Source organism: Eublepharis macularius, chromosome 2 (assembly GCF_028583425.1).
Source record: "Eublepharis macularius isolate TG4126 chromosome 2, MPM_Emac_v1.0, whole genome shotgun sequence".
Lineage (NCBI taxonomy): Eukaryota > Metazoa > Chordata > Lepidosauria > Squamata > Eublepharidae > Eublepharis > Eublepharis macularius.
Window position 1 is genome coordinate 52996671 of NC_072791.1, and position 20733 is coordinate 53017403.

The following is a 20733-nucleotide window of genomic DNA, read 5'->3' on the forward strand; positions in this document are numbered from 1 at the left end:
CACCATCGCGAGACCTGCTGTGGGAAGACGGGAGACAGGAAGTGCGTAACAACAATAGAGTGGCTGGAGGGAAGCGGCCCTTGCCAAGGGAAAGGAAGTGGGGAATCGCCATTTTTGAAAGTGGAAGGGTCGTGGCTTCAGCGGAAGAGGAAGTAGGCCATCTTGGATTATAATAACATAGAGAAACCATAGAGAAAAGACGCCCGACATTTTGGATATAAAAAATTAATTTTGGCAAAGATTGGGACATTTGAAAAAAAAGGAAAACGTTTAATTATACGCCACGGAGCTGAGGAAGAGAGCAGATTCGTGGGAGCGAGCTAAAGCAAGCCCCACGATGTCGAAAAAAGAGTGGCAATCGGCAATAGAAAATTTGGACAAAAAACTTATAGACATGATGAAAGAACTTAAGGACACGAAATTGGAGCTTATTAAAGAGGTCAAAGAAGTTACACAGACAGTAAAGTCGGAGCTGTCAGAAGTGAAAAAAGGCGTGGAAACGATTAGCAGTGAATTACAAGGAACGAAACAGAGAGTCAAAACAGTAGAAGACGCGATGGAGAATTTAATAGAAACGCAACAAACAGAGATGAGATTGGTAAAGGGGAGGATGTCAGTTGCAGAAACTAAACACATGGAGAAGCAGCTTCGTTTTCGTGGTCTGCCAGAAGTTGAAGGGAAGTCAGCGCAAGAACAGATGACTGAGGTGTTGGCTGAATACCTGGGGAAGGAGGAGGAGGAAATTGTGGCTATCCTAGATGTGGCGTATCGTGTGAACTCGAGAATTGCAACCCAGAGGAAATTACCAAGGGATGTGATCGTGCAGTTTACAACTAGAAATATGAAAGAGAGGATTGTGACAAAACAATTTCAAGATCCATTGGAGATTGATGGCAAGACGATTATCATAATGAAGGAATTGCCCAGATCAGTGTTACTGGACAGGAAAAAATATAGAGTGTTAATTCAGACTTTGAAGGACATGAACATTAGGTACAGATGGGAGTTACCGGAAGGAGTGTCCTTTGAGTTTGGAGGGGCAAAAAAGCGTATCAGATCTGAGCGGGAGATGGAGAGATTTATTAAGGACAATGAAAAAGACTTACCAACAAAACCATGAATATGGAGTGCAAAGTATTATCTTGGAATGTAAATGGACTAAACTCACCGAATAAGAGAAAAAATATTTTTCATTGGCTACTAAAACAAAAATGTGATATTGTTTGTTTGCAGGAGACCCATATTAGAAAACAGGATGTAAAATATTTAAAATCTGGAAAATTGGGCAAAGAATTTGTAGCGGCTTCCAACAAGAAAAAAAGAGGAGTGGTGCTGTATATAAAAGAGGAGCTGCAGCCAAAATTTGTTATGAGAGATGTGGAAGCTAGATTTGTAGCAGTGGAATGTAATTGGAACTTAAAGAGAGTGTTGGTAGTCGGACTTTATGCACCTAACGGTGCAAAGGAAAGTTTCTTTGAGGACTTAAGGAAGCACTTAGACGATCTTGTATATGACCAGATAATCCTTGCTGGAGATTTCAATGGAGTGACAGATTTGGAACTAGACAAAAAGACTACAAAAGCACAAAAGAAAAGAGGACTATTGCCAAAGCTTTTTTTTGAGTTGATTCAACAAGAGATTCTCGAAGACGTATGGAGGAGAGAATATCCTAAAACCAGACAGTTTACTTTTTATTCTGCAAGGCATCTTACATTATCAAGAATTGATATGATCTGGGCCTCAAAGGACTTAGCGTTATGGACTAAGGAGGTAGAAATAATGCCGATGGTAGGCTCAGATCACAACCCAATTATGTGGAAATTTGGAAAAAGGAGAAAAAGGAAAGCCTGGAGAATAAATGAGGACTTGTTACAGGAAAGTGAGAATATGGAAACATTGAGAAGAGAGACTAAGTTTTTTATACAATACAACGTGAATAAAGAAGTACCAACCAGTAAAGTTTGGGACGCGTATAAGGCGGTTGTAAGGGGCATACTAATGGACTTAAATGGTAGAGCAAGGAAAAAGAAAGAGGAGAAAAGACAAGAGATTGAGGAGAAAATAAAGGCCAAAGAAGTACAGTTAAAAAAGAGACCAGGGAAAAAGAAAATACATCAGGAAATCAAAATTCTTCAAGAACAGTTAACAGCAATGAGTAATAAAGAATTGGAGTGGAACCTTAAAAGACTGAATCAAAAAGCTTTTGAGGGTGCTAATAAACCTGGGAAATATTTGGCATGGCAATTAAAGAAGAAAAGGGAAAAGAAAATAATAAATAAAATTTGTGAAGAAAACAAAACGTATTTGGAGCAGACTACCATTAGCAGAGCCTTTTATAAATTTTACGCTAAGCTGTATAATAAAAAAGAAGTAAACAAAGAATCAATAGCATCATATTTGGAGAAAACCAAACTTCCAGAGATCTCGGAAGCTTGGAGAAATAAGTTGAACAGTGAAGTAACTGACGAGGAAATAAGTATGGCAATACAATTCGCAAATCTAGGAAAGGCGCCAGGGCCAGATGGACTTACGGCTAAATTTTATAAGACAATGGCCAACGAACTGGCACCATTCCTAAAAGAGGTGATGAACGGAGTTTTTAGGGATCAAAGAATTCCAGACACTTGGAGCGAAGCGAATATATCATTGATCCCAAAAGAGGGCCAAGATCTGACTAGCGTGAAAAATTACAGGCCTATATCATTACTTAACAATGATTATAAAATTTTTGCAAAGATATTGGCGGAGAGACTGAAGGGGTGGCTCTCGGAAGTTATAGAGGAAGAACAAGCAGGTTTTTTGCCGGACAGACAAATAAGAGACAATTTAAGGACAGTGATCAATGCTATTGAATACTATGACAAGCGTTGCGATAAAGAGGTTGGTTTCTTCTTTGTAGACGCTGAAAAAGCGTTTGACAATTTAAATTGGGATTTTTTGTTTGCCACTATGGAAAAGCTACAATTGGGAGAAAGATTCATCAGAGCAATTAAAGAAATATATAGGGACCAGACTGCAGCAATTGTAGTGAATGATGAACTGACTAAGAAATTGACGATTAGTAAAGGAACAAGACAAGGTTGCCCGTTATCTCCATTGTTGTTCATATTAGTATTGGAGATTCTGATGATACAAATACGACAAGACGAGGAAATACGAGGAATAAAAATAAAGGACTATTCATACAAGGTTAGAGCATTTGCAGATGACATAATGTTAATTGTAGAAGATCCATTGGAGAACATGCCAAAAGTGATAGATAAGATTAAGGAGTTTGGTGACTTGGCAGGTTTCTTCATTAATAAAAAGAAGTCAAAGATATTATGTAAAAATATGACTAAGCAGAAACAACAATTGTTAATGGAAACAACGGACTGTGAAGTAACTAGTAAGGTGAAATATTTGGGAGTTGAGCTGACTGCAAAAAATATAGATTTGTTCAAGAATAATTATGAAAAATTATGGACTCAGATAGAGAGAGACTTGATCAAATGGAATAGACTGAATTTGTCATGGTTGGGCAGGATTGCAGCAGTCAAGATGAATGTGTTACCAAGAGTAATGTTTTTGTTACAGACAATACCAATCATCAGAGACTCTAAACAATTTGAAAAATGGCAGAGGGAAATATCAGATTTTGTTTGGGCAGGCAAGAAGCCTCGAGTGAAAGTAAAAGTTCTACAAGATGCAAAGGAGAGAGGCGGAATGCAACTGCCCAATCTGAGACTTTACCATGATGCAATCTGCCTAGTTTGGCTAAAAGAGTGGATGACATTAAAGAATAAGAAACTATTAGCCCTAGAGGGATATAAAAAAATTTTTTGGATGGCACGCATATCTATGGCATGACAAAGTAAAGGTCAACTCGATGTTCCTGCATCATTTTGTAAGGAGAAGTCTATATACAATCTGGAAGAAGTACAGAACTTACCTACAAGAAGGAACCCCCTTGTGGGTGGTTCCATATGAGGTGATAGATCCGAGAGCTGTGGATAATGAACAACAATGTTTAACGTACAAAGAAATAACTAAGATTGAAGTATCTAAACTTAGAATAAAGACGCAAGAGGAACTATCACCTAACTATGATTGGTTCCAGTATAGACAGATTAGAGACTTATACAACTCGGACTTTGCAAAAGGGGGCATACGAACAGAGAACTCGGAACTAGAGCAGACCCTTCTTAAAGAAGACAAGAAAAGAATATCCAAGGTATACCAAGTACTGTTGAAATGGTATACTGAGGATGAGATAGTTAAAACACAGATGGTGAAATGGGCTATAAATTTCAATAAAGAAATAACAATGGAGGCATGGGAATACTTGTGGAAAACTACAATGAAGACAACGACATGCATTAATATTAAAGAGAACATTTTCAAAATGATCTATCGTTGGTACATGACACCAAAGAAGATTGCGCTAGGGAACTTGAATACTTCTAATAAATGCTGGAAATGTAAGAAACATGAGGGCTCCCTCTATCATATGTGGTGGTCGTGTGAGGTAGCTAGGCAGTTCTGGGGGGAAATAATAAGAGAAATGAGTGAAATTTTACAGTTTCAAATAAATAAGAACCCAGAACTCCTGCTGCTAAACTTGGGAATGGAGGGAATTCCAGCCCATCATAGGACGTTGATTTTTTATATGACTGCAGCAGCTAGACTTTTGTATGCGCAGAAATGGAAAGTACAAGAAGTGCCAACTATTGAAGATTGGATCTACAAATTGCTGTATATGGCTGAAATGGACAAGATGACAAGAAAACTGAGAGATCTGGACTCAGGGCAGTTTAACACAGACTGGGAGAAGCTGAAACAATATCTGGAGAAGAAATGGGAGGTGGGAGGAAAACTGTGGCAGTTTGAGAACTACTGAAGTATAATAAAAGTATAAAAGAGAGGGGTGACTTTACCGGGGGAGGAAGAGAAATGTGAATTTATAAGCAGTTAGACTAATTGATTGAGATATATATAGATATGTATAGGTTAACTGATAGAACATTGATAGAGAATAATTAACGATAAGGTTTAAACATGAGGATTGAGTAAATAACAATATTTTCTTTCTTTGATAAGATTTATATGCACCAAACTGAATGTACAGAAGAGTTAAATTGATTGATTATGCGAGGAGTTATATAGAATTACCATAAAAAGTTGAAATGAGTAATATATAGAGAACAAATCAAATTGTTTGATTTAAATGTGGAAAATTTTTATGGTTTATGATATATAGGTTTATATAGAAATATTCAAAACTGGAAAATGGGATAAATTGTTTATCTAAAGACGTATAGTTTGGGTGTATAATAAGTAAAGGAGTTAAAGATGTACTGCTTAATATAATGGAGAATGTATATCTGTTTTAGACAGAGGAATTTAATAGAAGTAAGGGAAAAGGGACAGAGGGTGGGAAAGCTGTTGGAAGTCAACAAAAGGGGGGGAAAGGGAGGGGGTTAGAAACGAAAAATTAGGGGAAAATTGACTGTAATGTAAAAATAAAAATGTTCTAACCCAATAAAAAAATTTTTTTTTAAAAAAAAAGAGCTTCTGTAGAGAGAGCTGGAGGCTGGCTTTATGACAGGAAACCCTAAGGAGATACAATCCCAACCACTCCCTATTGGGCAGCATTCCACAACTAGCTACTCTACATTCCACTAGCAAGTACTTCATGAGCTATTGAGAACCAAGAGTCTGCAGCCTTGATATCAGTCCCTCCTTACTCAGTCCATCATTCTACACTTCCCATATTTTCTTGGCAACATGTTCAGAGTAGAAGATTGGCCCTTTTCTGTATTCTGTTGTGCCTTGTAGTTATTGGAACCACTTCCTTATGACTAGCAACATCAGTTCAACCTTCAGTTAAAAATTAAGTGAATAATCTTGCTGGTTTTGTACATAATTTTACCATACAGTAAAACAACAATACATTTTATAGTAACTAGTTATATTAGCCAGCTTTAATATAAAAAGAGTTTGCTTATCTTTTCAAGTACCTGGTGAAGTTGATGACAATTTGAGAAGTTTAATGTGATTTTGCCCCCAAACCCACTCCATGAACACATGCCTAGTTGGCAATTTAATCCCAGGTGCATGTGAACCTCGATTGTTTGAAAGGGGGGGGGAATTCCCCCATTAAAATACACCATTTGAAATGTTTCAGGACTTTCTTTATGAAAATCTAGCAAATCATAGCTCAGGTTAAGATCTGTCCTTAAATACATACAGCCTGTTTCATTTCATTTATGAAAGCTATTTTATTAAAATACCAACACCATAGATTATTTGTATACCTAGTATGAGTCACCGCCCGATAATAGCGTCTATGAAGTAGCCTTTTACCAAATGACTGACAAGGCTATTTCAGTCACTGAAGAAATCTCCTTCATTAGCACGTCTCTGAACAAGCTTTATTAGAACTACTACAATAGCAACGTGACTTAATGCTTAGGTTAGAGCAGCAAGTATTGCTTCTGTCTTTCGTGTTCAGGACTGAGAATTGAAAATTGACTTCCACTCTCCATGAAAGCAAGCTGTAGAAATTCTTTGCTAACAATTTCTCCTGAAAATATCTGATCATGTATTTTGAAGCCAAGGAAGCAGTTCACTCTTGCTGGACTGGCATGCCTATATTTTTACTTTCACAAAATACAGTGTTCTCTAGCACCTTACTTCCTGTACAGAAACTCATTTTCTTCACAAAGTTAACTTCATGTTTATAGGAGAAATCCAATTTAAACTACAGAAATTAAATTTAGTTTTAACTACTCCCACACCAGAGCAGTTTTGCTGCATAAAACAGCTGTGACAACTTTCAACTGTTGCTTTTGTAATCTTTTTTTTGTGTGTGTGACTCATCTCGCCCAGAAACCAGTACCTACTGCAGTTGTTTTAAAAGCTTAATAAAATTCCACCCACTTCTCCGTGCACAAAAACTGGGATTCATCAAATGTACTAACACTCTTAAGTAGCAACACTTCACATTGTACTTTATGGAAGAAAAATGTTTAAATCCTATTCATTTAACAAAAAGACATTTATAGTTTTTTCTGTTACCAATTTGAAGCATTTTGTTCCATGTGTATTTTTAATAATTCCTGATAAGCTTCTACTAGAGGCAAAATTCTGACTCAAATATGATGTAGTCTCCCTTTTATTATAACATTTGCTTCATAAACAAATAACTATTTACAAATTAATTAGGCCCATGTTGACAATGTCTTTCTTTAGTTGCCTCGTTTCAGGCACCATGCATGTAGCTATCTCTGGATTCTAAGTGACATTTTTAACATCATGAAACTGCCCTTTGAAGGTTTTTAAATAGCTATTTGGCAGCTGCAGCTTCCGTAAAGCAAATTCTGGGAAAAGTCCAGTCTGATTTTGATCGAGGAAGATGAATTGTAATTGTAATGAGCCAACCAGATGCCATCTCTCTCCAGCAAAGATAAACCACAGGGCTAGATATTACTTGAGGATGGGGCTCCACCTTTGCACAGCCACAGATTGCGCCACACTTACCATGTTCAGACACCTGAATGCAGCCCTTATAGAAGATACAATGTTCTACATTTAGATATGAAAGTAAAATGGAGCCCAGGGCCTCAATGTCTATTATGAGATCCCCTTATTCTTTGTGCAATAACTATGTGACCTTTAACAAGGTAACTTTTGAAATAACTTCTGCCACACAATCACTATGCAGAGATTTCATATGGTCTCTGCTCATTATATGGATCACACTTCTTTGCTGAAGCTGGCTAAATCCCAAGTGTGGCACCACTTTTATTCAATTTACATCAAGCAGCCTTGCAAAGGCAGGAAGGAGAAGGGACACAGAGCAGTTAGTTGATTGGCTGAACTGAAAAGGATACATCTAATTCACTCTGGAAAGAAAAAAGAAAAGTTAATTTGGCATTCATATTCTTTCATTCTGTGCTCGTTCTTATCAATGGAGTACTAGTCATGTTAGAAGCAGAACACTTTGATCTATACAGGTTTAACACAGTGTTTTTCACAATGATACCTGTTATCAGACTTTGCCTTTTCTGTCTTCAGAATGTAGCTTTTTATTCAGAAAGAATTTTAAAAGAACGGAATATTCCTGCCATATACTCCTGCCATATAGCCCACCACACTCCTTCAAATGCTTCTCTTGATGAGGGAAAAGGAACCCTCTTGGAAAAGCACTGGGAGCAATGTGAGGGTCTGCAGTGGAAAAGGAAAATCAACGAAAGATCACCATTCCAGTTTAATGGGAGAAAAGCCATTTTGCTGGTGGAAAACAAAGTTGGATCCGATCCAATATATTTAACACACTTTACAGCTATTCCCATTATCTTAAATTAACAAATTAAGGATCAGAAATAAAACGGATCAATCTTGCATAGCCTCCATTAATTTCAATAAGGTTTCTACACAGATGATCATAAAAAACTGGAAATCAAAAAATTGCTAACCTTTGCCTACAAGAAATGCTGATAGCATCAGAATGCTTCTATGACCCAAACCAAGTTCCATACTTCTCTGAACTTGTATCAATTAGTGAGAAAACCTACAAGTGCTGACTATGGCTTGAATTTTACTGCTCCTCAAAGCCGTTCTCCAGCCTAAGCAGCCAATGGAAGAGCCAGTTAAGTTGGAGGAAGGCACTTCAAGATGCATGAACTTTAAGATGGAGGCTGCCTAGGATTGCCAGTCCCCTGCTGGAGGTGGGGGATCTTCCATTCCCATCCTCCACCCCTGCTTACCTGGCCGGCAGGGGAAAAGGCAGACTGGATCAGGCCTGATTGGGGCTGAAATTGGCCCACTACAAAGCGCAGGAGCACTCCGGGGCCTGTTGCGCTGCCTCAGCAGTGCTGAGTAGACACGGGCATGAACGCAAAAAAACCCATGAACACGCTGTTCGTGGTTCGTTGCCATCCACAAACAATGAACATTGACGAACATGATGCTGTCACGAGCATGTTCATTGTTCATGGGGGCCTGCAGCCCACCCACCCCACTTAGCCTCCCTCCCCTCTAATCCACTTACCTGGCCCTTTAAAGATCCCTTTAAACTATCAGCTGGCAGGCGGCAGGGAGGAATTCCCCCCTGCCACCTGCCAGCTGATAGTTTAAATGGCCCTGTCCTGCCACTTGCAAGCAGCAGGGCCCTTTAAACACCCCCAGCTCCCACCCACCCCACCCCTGCCTGGTGCGAGCGGGGCGGGGAGATTCTCCTTGTCCCTCTTGCACCGGGCAGAGCTGGTGCCACCGGGCTGCTTCTGCCCGGTGCCAGCGATGTGGGGAGATTCTCCCCGTCCCGCTCACACCAGGCTGAGCTGGTGCCCCAGGCTACTTCTGCCCGTCCATGACAAAGGGACTGTCTTCAACCCCCCCCCCTTTCTTCCACTATTATGTGAATGTACAGTGTTTAAAAACAGTCATTCTAATCCACTTTGCACAAACACAGAGGATGAGGAGCCATCTTCCGTGAAAGGAAACACCATATGCTTTTCTAATGCTTGTTTTGACTAGTTTGCGGCCAATAGCACGTTTAACCAATCCTGCAAATCTATTTCTGAAACTTTCTCTATAAGCTAAAGGATGCTGCCTAATAGCAGTGTGCCCCTTGTACCAGCTCATGGAATGTGTGCTTGCTCACAGCTGCTGGATTATGAAACTGATGGATGCAAAAAAAAAAAATAGGGTGGATTAGGGAAGCCACATATTGGGCCATGCTCTATTTTCATAGCATGTAACACATAAGATAAATATGTAACCACTGACAAAGTGGACGGTCCATTCCAAAGAGATGTTCTGGTGAAAATCACAAAAGTGAATATTCTGTCCTAAATTAACATCACATTGGCAGAAGCCAGGCAGTGCCCTAAACTAGGATGATAATGGGGGAGAGGAAGGAGAAGAGAACAAAGTGTGGGAAAGTAAAGAACATCTGTTCTTTACTAGAGAGACATTTTGTCATCTCAGTATTTTTAGGTTTGAGAGTTTCAAACATTCTTTGCAAGTGCTATATTTATCTAATGGCGGTTGCAGAGCTTACATTCAGATATCAGACCCTTCCCTGGGGTTCCAAGAAAAACAAAACAGAAGTCACAGAATTTGGAGCAAGTTATCAATCTCCTTTTCAGCTCAGATTTCCTTCAACTCCCAATTTAGCAGCAACATTTTCAGTATAGGCAGAATCATACACGCTTGGACCACAGATTTACCTACTTAATATTCATTGCCTTTGAAATTATTCCTGACATTTGGTATAAGTAATCCCAAGAGGCCAAACTTTTACACTTCAATCAGGTAGCCAGAGTCTCTCCTGGGCAAATGCATGTTGTGTGAGCAGCCCCCTTTCTAGGTCACCACATCCAAAGACCAGAGCTTCTCCTGATGAATCAAGACTTTCTATGCAGCACAAGTCAGCACCAAACTCAGGCCTCCCCTTCTCTCTGTTCAGACAGGTGATTGGCACTGTGAAAACTCAGAATGCTGACTACATATTCAGCAGGTCAATGGGCAGCAGCATCTGCTCAGGCAGCTGCAATTTGCAAGGATGCATGGAGCACACTTGCAATACAGTCCTATGCAGAGTTATTCACGTGTTTGCCCGTTGCTTTCAATGAGCTTTGAGTGGAATAACACTAAGCAGTTTGCACTGTTTGTTCGTTTATTTGGAGTGTTTCTAACCAGCTCTCTTGATCAATTGGCTAAGAAGACACAGACAAAATCCAATTGTAACAATAAAACAACCACAAGCATAAATCCCCCCCCCAAAAAACATTAAATCACAATGGTAGACACAGGCAACATTAAAAAGACTAATCAGCTAAACAACATGAACATTTTAAAACTAATTTGCAGCATAAAAGAGATTTTAAAGAGATTGCAGCAACTTAAGAGATTTTTAAAAAATTGCAGCAACAGCGCCCCCCCCCCACATGCGTTATGAAGTAAAATTAGTATAAAAGCAAATAGGAAGTGCAGAATCAGCTTACTTGGGGGTCAATATAAAAAAACAAAATTAGGTTCAGAGGTAAAAAATCAAATAAACAAAATCTCATCTCAAGAAAATGCTGGGGTAAAAAGAAATGGCTTCGATCCAGCACAACTTTTCTATAGGTGGAAGTATTTCCACTTGCAAAGAGCAACTTTCTCGTCTTTCTACCTCCTTCTGTACCTTGAGCTGCTCCCCAAATGCTGTTCCTTGGACTACAGCAGGAGTGGGGGAGATGAAAATGTCCCACTATAAGGGCAGAAATCCTTCCACCCATAAAATCACCGCACTGAATCCAAGCCCATATATTTATCCTTTCCCGCAAATTCAACAAACTTGGTTGCCTGGTGGCTACCTATGGGGAGGGCATTATAAAGTCAAGCCACCCTAACAGAGAAGATTCCGGAGCCTGGAAACACCTACCTCACTTCAGCAAATGGTATTAAAAAGGGCCATGCAGATAATCTAAGCAGGAATTTTTAGTATAAATATCAGGAACCACAACAAAATGGCTACCACAAAGTAGTAGTGCCAATCACTGCTGTAGCATAGTGGTTAAGTGGCTGGGCTCCAAGCCAGTTCTCTGCTGGTTCAACTTTCACTACTGCCATGAACTCTGCAAGTAACCTTGGATAAGCCACTCTTCTCAGCCCCAGTTCCCCAGCTGTATTAATAATAACACTGACTGTGTTAATTGCTCTGAGTATGGCACTAATCTGTCCAGAAGAGAAGTATATAAGCGCATGGTTGTTGTTGTTGTTGTTATCATCATCATCATCATCATAAAATGGCTGCCACAGAAGGTGGATCCAATCACAACTGGATTCAAGGTTCAACAAAATATTGTGGTCGAAAGCCATGTATCCTCTTATGATGGAGACAGCTGTTTCCCAATGAGTGTTCCCTGCAGAAACAAAGCTGATGCCTCCTGAGCTCTTCTGAAGCATTGGGGAAGTGGATGGAAACAAAGACAGGCTTTTTGCTTTGGGAAAGAAGTAAATGGGTACCAGGAAGCACACTGGAGAATATCATGGTGTCCACATGCACTATGTTGGAGATCAGTGCTTTCCAAGGCACTAACTAGCACTTTGAATAGTGCCAGGAAGCAAACTGGCAGCCAGCGTAGTTCTTTCAGTCCCACGAAAGTGTCTACCAGTAAGTGGTTTGACTACTATATTTTAAATAAATTTCAGCTTCTGAATCATCTTCCAAGGCAGCTATGTACAGATTGCAATACAGTAATCTGAAGATGGTCAGAATACAGGTGTACTGTGGACAACCATGTCAGGGCCACAGCAGGCAAGACTACTGAAACCAACTCAAGTACCATTAGTCACAGAGTAAAACTCAGCCTTCATTTGTATATTTTATCTAATAACACCTCCAAACTGCAAACCTGCTCTTTTGGGGGAAGTATAACCCCACCTATAGTAGACTGATCCCTCTACCTGTATGGCTGTAGATCCAGAGGAGTTGGCAGTGTTAGTCTGTAGCTGCAAAACAGTAAAGAGTTCAGGAGCACCTTTATGACTAACCAACTTATTTGTAGCATAAGCTTTCGAGAATCACAGCTCTCTTCGTCAGATGCATGGAGGGTATGAAGAAACTGGCCAGAGATATATAGATGGTGAGGGGAGGGGGGAGAGGATGCGGGGAGTGAGGGTCATGTAAATGTAAATCAGTTACAAAAACTGATACAGAACAGTTTTGTAACTGATTTATATTTACATAATCCTCACTCCCTGCACCTCTCCCCCATCCCCTCACCACCTATATATCTCTGACCAGTTTCTTCATACCTTCCATGCATCTTACAAAGAGAGCTATGGTTCTCGAAAGCTTATGCTACAATAAAGTTCATTAGTCTTAAAGGTGCTATTGGACTCTTTACTATTTTGTATATTATCTACTAACAGCAACACTGTCTTGCCTGGAATGAACTTCAGTTTATTGTCTCTCACCTAGCTCATTACAAGTTCCAGACACTTCCTCAGAATCGTGACTGTCTCACATTTTGATGTTGAAAGGGAGATATTGAGTTGGTTGTTATCTGCATGGTGCTGACAACTCACTTCAAATCCCCACATGATTCTCCTAATGTTTTAATGTAAGAGAGTAGAGGACAGAATGAAACAATTAAGGATTCAATATAACAAGTACCACAAAGTTGAGCTGTTGTTAGCCAACACTGTCTCCTGGCACCACATAGTTGAACAGAAACAATCTCCAACACCCATCTCAGTCAACTAATCCAGAAGGATACCATTAAGGTTGGTACCAAAAATTGCTAAGAGGCCTTGGGGAATCAAGAATATTACATGCCCTTTATCTTTCTCATGGCAAAGATCATCCATCAGGGCAACCAATGCAGTTTCTGTTCAAAGCTAGGTCAAAACCAGGATTGGGAAAAAAATCTATTTTATCCAAGAATGTCTGGAATTGCACGACCAATGCTAAAATACCTTTCCAAAAGTGTCTGAAGAAGGGAGCTCTGACTCTCAAAAGCTTAGTTTATTTTATTCAATATTTAGCCCTCCCTCTCCACAATCAGGCATAAGGAACTTACACCCTGAATTCTTGTTGGTCTCTAAGGCGCCATTGGACTCAAATCCTGCTATTTTGCCAAAAAAACCAACAAGAGTATTTGCTACCTCATGGTATTTGATCATTCAGATCTAGAGGTGGGGAGGAATTTCATACCTGCCTATCTACAGATAGTACTATCCTGTCCTTTAAGGAAGCATTCACTGCTCCTTGGACCCACCCACCCTCCTCTGTCTTGATATAATAATCAAAAACGAAAGGTCAGGATCAGATACTGATGTAGTAGGACAGATTTCTTCAAGTATCTTGTCCATATTAGGTGAGAAGGCTAATTTCTTTTAAAAAATGGTCTTCAGCTTAAAGAACATCAGATATCTAGTTGCTACAGTGTAAATATCTTCACTCATACACACTGACCTGGATAGCCCAGGTGAACATGATCTTGTTAGCTCTTGAAAGCTATGCAGGGTCAGCCTTGGCTAGTAATTGAATGAGAAGCCTCCAACAAAGACCAGGGTTGCGGGTAACGGCAAACCACCTCTGATAGTCTCTTGCCATGAAAACCTCACCAGGGTCGGCATAAGTCAGCTATAACTTGATGGCAGTCTCCACAACCACTTCACTCATACAGGAGCTGCCCTCTTCTATTTTATGGCTTGTCTTCATTATACATCTGGAACATTTCAAATACTGTATATGGAGCATCCCTGCCAATTTGGAGCTCCATTTGCACATACTGTGCTTTTCTACGTACAGATAGTTTTTGGTAGTCATGTTGTTCTGCAGTAGAACAGGAAGATTCAAGTCCAGTAGCACCTCAAAGACCAACAAGGTTTTTAGGGTATACATTTTCAAGAGTCAAAGCTGATTAAGGAAGCTTTGACACTTGAAAACTTAAACTGAAAATCTTGTTGGTCTGTAAGGTACTACTGGACCTGAATCTATATGTGCAGAGATGATAGATCAGTATCCATGGCCAACTCTGTTGTTCTACATATAGTGATGAAAACAAAGAACTAAAATCAAAAGGCAACTTTCATTGGTTACAAAAGCTGTACCACCGAGCATAAAAACATACTAGTTTTGGTATATCATATAAACACTATTAACAATACTTTCAGAAAAACAGACAAATCTTTGGTTCTACATCATACTTACCACTCTGCTGAAATACTTGTCCAAAACTTCCACAAAATTATGAATAAGCTCATATACAGCCATTTCATTCTGAAATTCAATTGAAAATACATCAAAATAAACAGTGAGCAGGTATGCAAATTCCTTTTTTCTTTTCTGGTATATTTAAATATTTTAGAACAATGTAGAAACAAAGCAGGGCCATATATGGATGAAGAGAACTGTGGTTCTCAAAAGCTTATGCAACAGTAAAGTTGGTTAGTTTTAAAGGTGCTACTGGACTCTTTACTATTTTGCGACTGCAGACTAACACAGCTAACTCCTCTGGATCTAAAGCAGGGCCAGTGGATTTTGGCACTCTAGGCAAATCACTGCTCCCCATGCTGTGCAGAAATCTACCACCTGCCTTTTCTCCTGCCCTGCAGGGGGATAGCCATTACGTACACCACCCACCCTCCTCTCCTCTACCCTCCTCTCCTCTATACTCCTGGGAAGCTGCCATTGCCACCCTTCAGCTCACCTGTCCCATGGGGAAGTTGATGCCCTCCTCCCCCCTCTCACATCATAAAGACCCCCCCACTCATGATGCCATGGTGCCACACCTCCCAGTGGGGTCAGATTGAGAGGCAAAAATGGCCCTGAAAAAATGCCCTACCTCTCAACCCACCCACAGCCGCACCCTCCTGATGGAGGGAAGAAGGTCCTGCCCCTATCCCCGGATGGAAGGAAGGAGCAGACTTGCTATAGGCCACCCACTAGGACATGGCAGACCCTGACACTGCAGGTGGGATGGCAACAGGGCTGGTTTTGGTGCCACTCCAAGTCTGCAGTTATAGTCAATCACTTTGATGTACCTAATGGATGGGCCAGCCCTGAAAGAAAGCCAACAACCTGATTTTAAGAACCTAAGAGTTGTTGCATCCTCCCAATAAGTACAAAACATGCTTTTTAGCTGAAAGAGACTAAAGAGATTAACATGTGTGCGAAAGGAGATGATGAACTCTGATGGCCCTTAAGTTTAGCTCACCTAAAAGTAGGGTTGCCAACTGGCCTGGAGAAAAACATTATTTCCCTGTAACAGAGGCATAATGGGATACTTACCATCAGATATTGCTTACTTCCACATGATGAAAAGCTTCAACTGTTCAGTTCCACACATTAAGGGACAGGATATGTTTCTCCAGGCCACTTGACAACCCTATGTGAAACAGAGGCTGCAATCCTAAGAACAGTTACTTGGAAGCAAATCCATTGACTAAAATGTGACTTACTTCCATGCAGACCTACTGAGGATTGGTCCCAGAAAATTCAATCCCAGTGAAAAATGACTTTCAGAATTCTTAAGAAATTGTAGGGTTTGCTTCTTTCCTGTGGCTTTGGTTAAACTATAAGACAGCTAGAAAATATACAGAAGGAAGGGACTGGATCACTTATGAAAATCAGGAGAGAGAGGCAACAGGATTATATAAAGGTGACCTTAATCTTACATATGTTTTTATCTTTATATAGGTCAAAAGTATAACACGTACCTCAGTTTCATTAATTCCAACCACTATGAAAAGGGCAGCATATTGCCTATACACCAGCTTAAAATCTTTGTACTCAATAAAGGAACACTAGAGAAAAAAACACAAAGCAACAATAGACATGTGAGATTTGTCATTAAATAAAATCAGCATTTTATCCTCACAACAACCCTGTGAGGTAGGTTAGGCTGTGAGCATGTTTAGCTCATTGTCACCTATAGGCAGGATACCTCCCATTAGCAACTCCTGCTTCCCATAGCTACGGTCAGCTTGTGGGGAAAAGATTAATTAAAAAACAGGCAGCAATTCCTATAGTGACATGACAGGTTTCCCCTAGACATGATGCATATCATGCCAACAGTGACTTTTAAATTTTAATTAATTTTAATTTTATCATAGAGTTTCTGGTGATTCCTAGGCTGGCATCACATCACTTCCAGGCTTATCCTGGAAGCAGAATCATGATGTTGTGTTGATGGAGCATTCTGCTGTCCCTGCCCTGTGTTTCCCACCAGGTGTCAGTTTGACTGGCAACTCTAATCACCTAGCAAGCTTTCATGGCAGAATGGGTATTTGAACCTCAGCCTCCCAGATCTTTGGACTAACACAGTGACTATTATGTTCTACTGGCCATGAACAGCTTTTTAAGAACAAAAAACATACCTGCTCCTTAGAACGGGAAAGGCAGTGCTTAATGACTTCAGCTTCCAGTATTGTCCGTTTGCGAAGGTCCATGTGTTCATAATACCGAGACAACCTTGTTTGGCCTTGTTTGTTGACCATAAGAAAAAATTTGATCATCTTTACTGGATTGCTGTAAATATCTTTTGAGGTTAGACAGTCAACTGTGTTATCTGGAGGGGTGGAATCAGAAACAGTAGTTACATAAAACTGTCAACAATTATTTGTAATATGAATTGGCAAGGTGTGGGGAGCACTTTTTCAGACAAACTGTGGGATCAGATGAGGCTGCTGAAGCTTCATAGCCCATACCAATTTGGGGGTTACAATTGGATAGGCTACTATAAAAATATACTGAGCTTTACCAGTGCAGAAATTATAGACTTTTTTCAGCACTGAAACCCTCCCCTCCCCCTGCAAATTCCAACAAGGAGATATGTTTAGCAAGCATGTGGGAGGAAAATGCGTAGCCAAAGTTACTGAGAACTGAGTTCTACAGAAAATTGAAATGCTAGAAAGAGAGTGATAGGGTAATCTTTGTTCTGCTTTAATGTGCCATCAATCTAGAGATCCCCTCTCCCAATTGTGATAGGCAAACAGATCCCCTGAACAGTGTAGATGTGTACAAGGGCGAGGGTGCTGTCTTGCTTAGAAATGAAGTGTGGAAAAACATAAGGATGGTGCTACTTGATCATACCCAGGGTCTGTCTAGCCCAGCATCCTGTTTATCAGGGCAGCCAGCCAGATGTTTCCAGGAAACCCACAATGCAGAGCATCAAGGCAGTAGCCCTCCTATGGCCTTTGCTTCTCTTTCTACTCACCCACCCCCAACCCAGAAACAGGTATTCACAGGCATACTGTATCCAGACCCAGTCATTCCACTTGGCCACCATGAATAATTTGGTATAATCTACAAACCTGACTATCTCATTATTCACCCCTGGACTCCCAGTCATTTATGAAGAGTGAAGTAGCATAGGTTGAATGCAGATCCAAAGCAATCATACCTCGACTACTTGAGGGTCCCTAAATACCAACAAGCCTTTATGTTGGCTCGTCTTAATTCAATCCCAATGGCAGAAATATCTGGCCATTTTGGAAGGATCCCATTAGCTGACAGACTTCGCAACTGTGACACAGGAAGCCTTGAAACCTTGCTCCATTGTTTACTGGATTATCTAAAATTCCATAGGTATAGGACTATGTCTGTTGGTTCCTTTCTAAAGGATCTGGACTGTGCCCCAGCCCAACATAAGTTAGAGATTCTTTTGGGTGGAAGTGATCATAATATTACTTCGGCAGTAGCTAAATTATTTTCCAAATTCTTTGATATGCAATCAAATCTAATAGATAGCCAGATCTGGACAACTCAGTGTATCAGCTGTGTTGGTTGTATCTGTTGTTATTATTATCATTATTTGCTGTTTTCATTATACTTATTTTTCTGTTCTTCTGTATTGTTGATGCTCAAGGCTGTAGTCATAAGAGCAGAGAATAAAAAATAAAGAAAAAAGATCCGAGGCAACTATACATTTGATTCAATTGTCAGTCTGTAAAACATCATGCCCTTTTATCCCATGACCGCTTAAGTTTACCCAGGAGGAACTTTGTTAAGGAACTTTGTCAATAGCCTGGCTCTAGCTATATGCTTGTTGACAGTCCCAAAGAACAGAAAGGTAGAAAGCAGAAATGTTCTTTGCTGAAGCAATGGTAATTCTTTTTTTATGCTTAACAATGCCTTAATAATGGTTTCCACCAATTTTCCTGGGACAGCTATAAATATATATAAGGTTACTCTACCTACTTTTCAATAGACAAAGAAGCTGATTTTAGTGTCATATTTTTGGCAAAAGATCAAGCATTTGGTATCAGTTCAATATCTTCCACAGTATATCTTGATAATTTCCTTGTCTTCCTTCACTAATCCTTTCAATCCTTTATCTAACACCCTGGCTGCCTCCCTTGTTGGTTTCCTTGACCTGATATATTTAAATAAATTTATATAGTCTTCAGTGTCGTGTAACCTGGGCGCTGGGAATAAGGGCAAGTTCAAGACTTACGGCCTCTTTTCTTAAACCCCTCCCCCCTCTTACACACCTTGGCTTAAGCAACTGACTATTTAATTTACACAGGAAAATTACAATTTTGCACACAGTGTAAAGTAATCCCCACCCCGCACTCCTTTCTTCTCCACAAACCAAAGTCTGTGTCCCAGAAGTGCTGTTTTCCTGCTGAAGCTGGTCCAGCCAGTCCCTCAGAAGCATGCCTGTGGGAAGTAAAGTTCTTAGGCCTCTCTCCTCAGCATCCAAGAGAAGAAATCAGCTCCAGTTCAAAGACAGATGGTCTGGGGGCTAAACTCCTCCAGAAGATGTAATGTCCACAAAAAAAAAGTGAGAGCTCACACCAGCACACCAGGCAAAGCTTCTTCAGCTGAGGCCTTTCAATATCCCAGTCTTTGGAGAGACCAAAATGATTAGGCCCCTTGCTCCATCCCCTCCCAGTTCTCCTTTTTTTTCTTTCAGTCACTCCTACACACACGCTTCTCCCAATATGCAAAGTAAGCAGTTTCATTGCTCCACCCCAAAGCATATATCCTCAAAGCTCTGCAGTCGTCTTAAATAGGCTCAAGTTCTCTTTTCACTTTCCTTCTTGCCAACAGGCATTTGTGTCTGTGCTCTTTTTCATCCTTGCTTAGTCAAGACAATCCTTTTTTTTTAAAGGCTTCTTTCCTTTTCACAACTTCCTTGACTCTGCTGACTAACCACACGGAAATCCTCTTGGGCTTTTGTAAATTTCCTAAATTGTAGTATTAAATCCATCAGAGCTTTTATTATCATAGGTTTAAAAACATTTTCAAACATTCTTATGAGATTTTATAGTTTTGAGTCTCCCTTTCAATTTCCTTTAAACAAACTGTTTTTTTCCCTGTGTTGAATTTCAACATGGCCATGTTATTCTTTCTGGGTGACTTTTTACTTATGGATATGCTAAATCTAACAGCATCAGGGTCACTGTTATCAAGTGATTAATATCACTTACATATCACACCAGATACTAGCCACAACTCAGGATTAAGTCCAGTTTGCTTCCAATCGTGACTGACTCCTCCATGGATATATAATTTATCATATCTCAATTACGCTCAGTCATTGTGAGGATGATTGAAGTCATCTATTGTTACAACATTCCTTCAATTATTTTTACAATTTCTTTCACCATGTTAAAATTACCCTCAGAGTTCTGTTGGGGGGGGGAGGGGGAGGGTTAGGGAGATGAGGGGAGTTGTATGCGTCTTTTATTAAATTACTGTTGTGGCTTGGTATTTCCACCCATAACCTGACCTGGATGGCCTATGCTAGCCTGATCTAGTCAGATCTCAAAAGTTTAATGGGGTCAGCCCTTGTTAGTACCTGGATGAGAGACCACCAAGGGTTGCTATACAGAGGCAGGTAATGGCAAACCTCCTCTGATTGTCTCTTGCCTTGAAAACCCTATGTAGGATCACCATACACTGGCTGCAACTTGATGGCATTTTACACACACACATTTCTATCCATAGTGATTCCATGGATGAGTTTATTGAACTCTATGTCCTCTGACAAATAGATCATAACTACCTCCAATCTAATTTTTCTGTTCTTTATGTAGATTTTATAGTTGTTACCTTAAGGCAGTTTACTGACCAGTTTTAGGGCTGTGCTAATAATACCAAGCCATTTTAGAATATATCTTCATTGATTTTAAGTGTGTTTTCCCTGTTACTTACCACAGCATATATGCCATATAGATAAAGTACTAGAGAATATCATTTCAAAAGGTTTGGCACTGTTCTTTGGTGTCTAATTATCAAATACA

General features: G+C 40.0%; 1 protein-coding gene across 1 annotated transcript in view; it reads right to left on the reverse strand.

Moving 5' to 3' along the window:
- Positions 1 to 20733, reverse strand: part of AP4S1 (adaptor related protein complex 4 subunit sigma 1) — a 54265-nt gene that overhangs the window by 5585 nt on the left and 27947 nt on the right. Inside the window, exons 2-5 of the mRNA XM_054970673.1 lie at positions 16861 to 17051; positions 16201 to 16287; positions 14693 to 14761; positions 7875 to 7886 (exon numbers count right to left, since the gene is read on the reverse strand). Of these exons, the coding sequence (XP_054826648.1) occupies positions 7875 to 7886; positions 14693 to 14761; positions 16201 to 16287; positions 16861 to 16998 (306 nt within the window). The 5' untranslated portion in view covers positions 16999 to 17051. The remainder of the gene's footprint in view (positions 1 to 7874; positions 7887 to 14692; positions 14762 to 16200; positions 16288 to 16860; positions 17052 to 20733) is intronic.